The 7,372-nt window shown below is 43.0% G+C and overlaps 1 protein-coding gene across 1 annotated transcript; it reads left to right on the top strand.

The window, feature by feature from the left end:
• Positions 1 to 4,780: 4,780 nt before the first annotated feature.
• Positions 4,781 to 7,169, top strand: LOC311220992 (relaxin-3-like; the record flags this gene model as incomplete). The annotated part of the gene is made up of 2 exons (XM_084304701.1): positions 4,781 to 5,006; positions 6,802 to 7,169. The coding sequence occupies 2 exons, from the start codon at positions 4,781 to 4,783 to the stop codon at positions 7,167 to 7,169; spliced, it is 594 nt and encodes a 197-aa protein (XP_084160827.1).
• Positions 7,170 to 7,372: the final 203 nt, after the last annotated feature.

Raw genomic sequence — 7,372 nt, 5'->3', positions numbered from 1 at the left:
TAAGCAAAATAATGACCAAGACAGCAGTTTTAAGAGGGAGGCAGAAGGCTACTTATTACTCCATCCCAGCTAAATTTGATTTGTTTATTTTTTCTCCCCAGGGTTAAACTTAAGATCATTGCAAGATCCCCCCCTCTCCACACATGCAAAAGTAAGATAAGGCAAGTTTCATGCAGTGTTATCTGGTCAGTATCAGTGAAAGTTACTAAATTTATAGGGGAAAAGGTTGAACATGCTCTAAGCAGGACAGTCTAATGCCAAACCCAGAAATGCATTTAAATGGGCTACATAGAACATGCCAAAGACTGTCAAGATGTTAATGGTTTAGTCACCTTTCTTTCCTGCTGTTAGCTTTATTCTGTTTTTGTTTGTTTGTTGTTTTCTAGGTAAATTATGCCTTTGTTTTGAAGATTCTCATTCTGTGGCGCTGAATATTTATTTTACTGCCAGTGCACTAATGGAAATGCTTGTGTATGCCAAACCCAGCTATATCTGTCACATAGCTATCCAGCTATAGAGTGGCTGAACTGTGTAATTCTCTTCAGAGAATAACGAAGGAAAGTAGAGAAGCTTACCTTTGACAGAACCTACTTTGGGGAAACAGATGTTTACAGCACAAGTTGCCCATAATCATCATATCAGTTGTATTCAGAAGCAAATACATAAAACATAAAATATCCTGATCCCTTCTGTCATGGGTGCTCAGCTGGCTTCAGCTCTAAGACTTCCTTTAATATATCACAGCAACTGCCTTTGTTTTCAAGAATCATTGGGGGAAGAGAAGGAGAATAACTGCAGGGAGAACTTGTTCTAACCCGAGAGCTACTCTTATCACCATAATCCTGTTGTCGTTCCGGGCCATAATGTCTGATAGCCATGAAACCTGAATCAATGTCACTCAGAACAGGATTTTTCAGGGAAAGTGAGAGGTAAGTCATGATTAGGTTGTCAAAATTAAACTATTTATGTTCTTGTTATGGATATGTCTCATTTAGAATCCAAGGAAGTGTATGCTACTTGTGAGCCACAACTGCTCGTCCCACACTTCTGTTGTTAATCTGATTTTGATAGGACACATGAGTACTGCTGAGAAAGAAGTAAAGTTAAAGTTGCTGAGAAAGAAGTAAAGGGGGTTCAGTGTGCTTAGATGAATGATTTATCCTTTCCAAACCCTCTGTTACAATAGGAAAAGACGGTTCTTACAAGCCCCTTCCTAAGTGTTTTGAGGTTATTTGGTGACTATGACTGCATCTCTCTGCTCTTAAAAGTATTGGGGTGGAAAGCACTTATGTGGACAATATATGAGCAAGATAAGTTCTGCATGATTATTCAGTCATTTAATCAGTTTTGGAATGTATAAACTAAAACTCTTGGTTTTCTTCATTTTTGAGCTATTAGCTTCCTTAAAGGTGAACTGCTGTTTTCTAAAACCCAGTCACTTTATGATGAAGCCCTACATAGATACCTGGATAACGCTGACACATAATCACCAGTCACATGCATGAAGTGGCATTTCTCATTTGCTACAGAATTCTGTCTGGTACTAAGCAATCTTAAGAAATATTTAAAGATCATGTTTGAGCAACTTCCAAAAACTAAGTATTTCTTGCAGCAGTGGACTCCATGAATTTGAAGTGAAGTCTCTGAAAAGATACCAATGAAATCTATACATTTTTGTCCTAAGTCTGACCCTCTATGTAGGTTGTCTGATATTCATCAGGGGAATAAACCTTTTGTTCAGAGTATTAAAGGTTATCAAAGTTTTGTCGAAGGGTATTTCTTTTATTTAGTCACCTGTTTTCATCATTCACACTACCCTCTGTACAATTTGATTGCTATTGGCCAACAGATTTAAAATCTAGTACAAGAGAGAGAAACGGTACGATCATCTTTACCTTATTTTAGGAAATAGAAAATGAAAAAATACATGTACTTGCATTGAGGCAGGACCTATCTTGCAAGATCCTGTAGATCACATGCAGAATTTCATTTCTTTGCTATGCCATTGTCTGTTCTTCATTATAATTCGGACAGTAAGAAGGTGGATAGTTACTTCAGATTGGTTGAGTTACTATGTAAATATTCAAATTAGTTATTCTCTTCTGTGTGTATTAGTTTGAACAGAGGAAGTTTTTCTAGCTATGATAAACAGCTAAACCAGCTTAGCCTCTGACTTGATTTAAATTCATGGCAAATCACTGAAGGATTGCCAGTTAGACTTTTCTGTATAAAATCCTGTATGATTTAAAGTTATATGACTTACCTAGTAAGTTTCTTTATAACCTACTATTCAAATCACAATAGATCTAGTCAAAAGCCCTAGATGCACAGGCAATGTTATTAAAATATGGCTGGAGGAAAAATACTGAGTAGTACACCCTACTGGTGAAACAGCACCGAGCATAGTGACATTAAGCAATGTCAAACTACTGCCGGCTCATTCAGATATGATTCTTTATCAAACTCATTAAATCACTGACTTGTGTTGCAGTCTTTAATCCTAGTAAAAGAGAATTTGTATCCTGTGCTTTTCAACAAGGAGTGATGAAGAGTGCTGCAGTGTGAGCTCCCCCTGAGGAATTATGGATGTCTCAAAAAGACATACCCTCCGAGGCCTCTTTGACAACTCATGCTCTATCACCTACCAACAAGCACAACAGAAAACATAGACAGTATTCTTTTGCATTCAGTAGCCTTGAAGGAGAAACATGTGAGGTCAGAAAACTTGTTTTGAACTTTTTGTTTTCCAGTCTTTGGAGTGGTTGCTTTTAGCACCTGCAGTCAGAGCGTACATGCTTCAGACAGTTGCAAAAATTAGGTTCTTGTGAAAAAAAAAAAAAAAAATGAAGATAGCCATCCTAACCCCTGCCTTTGATAAGGGAGAGTTAGATGTGGTATCACAATAGCAGATGTTCTGGTTAAATTTGAAACTAGAACACGTGGAGAGTCAGAGGCTTTACGGCTAGGTTGACCAACCAGTGTGATAGTACCTGCCTCAAAATTCCCCAGGCAAAAACTGAGAAAGACACATCTTAGATTTTACTGCTTTTAAAGACCGAATCCAATATAGGATATGGGCATCAGGGTATAAAATAAATTGTATTAGTTTACAGATTAAATAAGTCACCGTGGTCAGTCACTGCCTAACTCAGGAGATACTTTCCTTAATTGCCCTGAAAGTGCGCTTGTAGATGATGACAGCTCTCCAGCCACACTAACTAAATTCAGTTCCCCTGCCTAAAGGCTTCTTGCAGTCCATAAGTAAGTTCACCTAATGTGATGTATATATTCAGGACAAGTCTACTACACCAACAAGATCAAGCTGTTGTTTTCTTTAAAAATGCATGCTGTGATTACCCCTCTTCAACTTGTATGTAACAGAATAGCAATTAAGACTTTAACCAAAAGATAAACAGATGGAGCTTTAGCCCTTGGGAAATTTCAGAGTGTCAGCTTCCACTCCTGAGGACTGCATCCTAGTAACAGCCTAGATAATAGTTTGTGTCTGCTGTTGAAGGTACACTGGTCCAAAATGTTTCAGACTTGACCAAAAAGAAAGTCCAAATATACACAACGTTGTAGCTTCCATACTTCAGAAATCCAGGTGGATGTAAAACACAAAAGTCCTCCTTGAAAATGTCGTTGAGTCTGTGTCTTCTCTTCCGGTGCAAGTGAATCATTCACCTTTATATGCTAGTCTGTAGACATGTTTTACAGGTGCTTTCCTTCTAGATTGAGTTTTGAGGCTTTTCTATATTCAAACCGTTCTCAAGGAATAGAAAGCATAGCCCTCACACAAAAAGATCCACAGAACACTGCCTTACTCTTTTATTTTACAGATGAACTTTCTCTGTTTTTCCATAGAATTGCTGTTTAGAAAAGTGGATGGCAGCTATTTCTTGTCCAGTTGTGCTGGGAGAAAAAAAATATAAAAACTTTACTTTCATGGGGAGTGTAGCCTACGAGGTGAGTCCAAGAAACCCTTATCAGCAAGAGGCTGTAGGGGCCTGATTGTGGAACACACGGACCCGGAGCTTCAAAGCCCTGGGAGGTTGCTATCAGAGCTGAGGTGGCCCTGAAGCTGGGCTGCCCACGGCCACGTCTGAGCCTCGCCTTGAGAATGACAAACTCAGGAGGAATTCGGGCTCTCCAATCCCACCTCAAGAGTCCAGTGCTTAAACAGTTCCGAGGAGCTGCCTGTGTTTTACTTTACTTCCTTTAACATCTTTGCAGAGGTGTATCTAGTCAGACATTGGGACGGGTTGCCCAGGGAGGTGGTGGAGTCACCATCCCTTGGGGTGTCAAGGAAAGGCTGGACGTGGTGCTTGGGGACATGGCTCAGTGGGTGACACTGGTGGTAGGGGGATGGTTGGACCTGATGATCCTGGAGGGCTTTCCCAGCCGCCGGGATTGTGTGGCTCTGCACTCTCTGCTTCACCCACAGCGTTCAGGACTTTCAGCCAGACGTGGCGAGCTCGCCCCCTCCTTCACGCCTCCCCGCCGCTCCCCGAGGGCCCAGAGCACGGAACGGAGCCGGAGGCCAATTTCAGAAGCGGGGGGCTTTCCGTCAGCGGCGGGGGCGACCGGGGCGGGGTAGGAGCTCGCCCCGGCCCGAGCCTCGTCGGCGGGGCCGGTGGCGAGGCGGTGACTCAGCGCCGCCCTCAGCCCATAAAAAGGCGGGAGGCGGCCGAGGAGCGGCGGCGGCGGCGGCGGCGGCGGCGGCGAGGGTCGGGCTCGAGGCCGCGAGGGGCCGGCGGTTGTGCGGCCGTCGGGGGCCGCCATGGGGGCCAAGCTGCGAGTGGTGTGCGCCGCGGCGGCGCTGCTGCTGTGCTGCGCCCCGCCGGGGCAGCCGGCGGCACGGGGCGCGCTGCTGTCGGCGGGCGACGGCGACGGCTACGGGGTGAAGCTGTGCGGCCGCGAGTTCATCCGCGCCGTCATCTTCACCTGCGGCGGGTCCCGCTGGAAGCGCCTCTCCCTGCTGGCCGCGGAGCCGGCGCCCGCCGGCGGTGAGTGCCCGGGGGCGAGGGGAGAGGAGAGGAGAGGAGAGGAGGGCGCCCCGACGCCGCCGGGGAGCTCCCCGCCGGGTCCCGTCGGGTTTTCCCCTCTGTCAGGGGGCGCAGAGCGGTGCTCCTGAGCTTTACGGGCTGGGCTGCGGGGTTACGGGATCGGGACTTTTATCTCTCTCTCTTTTTTTTTTTTTTTTATTATTATTATTATTATTTTTCTTTTCTTTCTGCTCAGTTTGCGACGGGCGCGGTGAGGAGCGGGGGGTCCCGCGCTTGGCGCTGCGGGCTGCGATCTGAATAAACGCAAACCCTGCCGCCTTTAGGGTCGGTGGGGAAGTTTCTGGTGGGTGAAATACCCCCTAGGGTTTCCTGTCACAGGTACTAAAGCAAAAACATTAAGAAAGGGTAAGCAGGTATTCCTTCTGTTTGCAAAATACTAATACGTAATCCGAGGCACTGGGTCTCACTTATCCTGATGTTTCAAAAAGTGGAAATAACACTTTTAAGCAGGAAAGAAGATGGAATTACGGCTAGTACTTGCAAAGAAAGAGCTTTCTTTCTTCCTTCAGCATACCATTAATGAAGTAATCTTTTACTTATGCTATAAATGGAGCCTGTATTTTGGGTTTATTTTACCTTTTTCTGTAACAAATAGAGTAATAATATGTAACTTGTTATAATTCCAAAGGGAAGACCTCATGAGCAGCCACCAAAGTTCACAGGAAACTTTTTCTTTCTATGCTTGAGCAGTAGCTTCTAAGAGCATCTTGTAAGAGTCACTGAGACCCTGCTGTGCTCTGTACTGTCCAGCTGGAAGTCTTTCTCTGCCCCAAATGACTACTGATTTGTAGTAACTGTTTGACTAGTAAAGTAGCTACATTTATTTATTTTATTTTATTTATTTATGTATTTATTTACAAGTAGCATTTACATATCTGGGTAGCTATTCTATCTGAAAGTTAGCTTGTATGTGTTGATTGGCTATACTAAAGTAAATCTAATGTTCACTTGATGTTCTCATGTTCCGAAACAAAACCACAAAACCAAATTAACAGCATGCAGACCACATGGCAAACACCTATTTCAGATTTTTTTAAGAGCTAAAAAAGCTGCTTTTCTTCACATCAGCTGAAGTATGCAGTGCCACTCACCTTGCAGAAGCAAAAACAAGAGAAACTGTGAGGTGAATGGAAGTAGTGCTGGATTTTTGAGAAGTCTGGGGTCAGTGAGACCAAGTGTGTTTCTAAGTAAATTCTGCAAGTCTTGAGAAATGAGTGGCAAGTATCAGCTGAAATAGCTGTAGAAAAATGCCATCTACAAGAGTATACACAAAATATTTGCTTGCTGAGTCCAATACTCAGTCCTTCTCCCTCCTTTTGTTCTTCTTATGGTACTGGTTTCTGTAACTGTGCATGGGAAAGGAGTGGTCTAATCTAATTTGTGAATTGCATGACACAATTTTATGCAGTCTCTGGATACATCACTTTACAATTTTCTTTACAGAATGACTGACACATCTCCATACGTAACAGTGCAGCTGTAATAGGATGTGGATACATCAGTGACAGTTGTCACAGCATACTTCCCATGTCTAATAGACAGCCTTCAAAACAAGGCTTGCCCTAGAAGTAATCTATAAGTAAATCATGAGCGGAAGCTCTGCAGCTGATTTCTCTCCTAAATAAAAATGCTTTGCTTATTGCCAGCCGAATAGGCTTTTTATTGATGATTTTTAGAACTGTGTGCTCTTTGTGATATTCCTAAAGTCTTAACTTTAAGTCTTTTCTTTAAATAGATTCCTCTCAAGCAGAAAGCAACAAACTTCTGGGAAACTTCAAGTTGCAATCAATTTTGGGTCCTGAACTGGAACAGATGCAGAGAAGCAGCCCATTTCTTGGATGGGAGATACTGAAGGACTTGTATAGTTTAAATGACTATAATGAATATGAACCTGTGGCAGATGACTTCAAAGAACTTCTTCAACAGGTGGAAGAAGCTGCTCAGAAGGACAGGGGAGGAAAAGGAATTGCAAATCCTGTGGGATCAAACAGTTATCCTTGGGCCAGATATCCCAGAAGAAAACGTGAATCTCTGGGTTTGGCAGGAATGTGTTGCAAATGGGGCTGTACGAAAGCTGAAATTAGTACTATATGCAGAGTTTAAAACCCTCTCTGCACTTATGCATGAAATCTATGTTAGTTGCAGTGCTACTTGGTTGAATACTGTATGGAGGAATAAAACTCTTACTGTATTTTATTTTGTCTGTAAGTGCCAGTCAATACTGCTGGTTTTCTTTAAAAAAAATCCTCAAGTGTAACTGTAATGACTTTGTTTTGCTGCAGTAACTTTTAATCTATATTTTTTTA

The sequence above is a fragment of the Netta rufina genome (assembly GCF_964035555.1).
Source record: "Netta rufina genome assembly, chromosome: Z".
Taxonomy (NCBI): Eukaryota; Metazoa; Chordata; class Aves; order Anseriformes; family Anatidae; genus Netta; species Netta rufina.
This window is presented reverse-complemented; position numbering and strand designations above follow the sequence as displayed.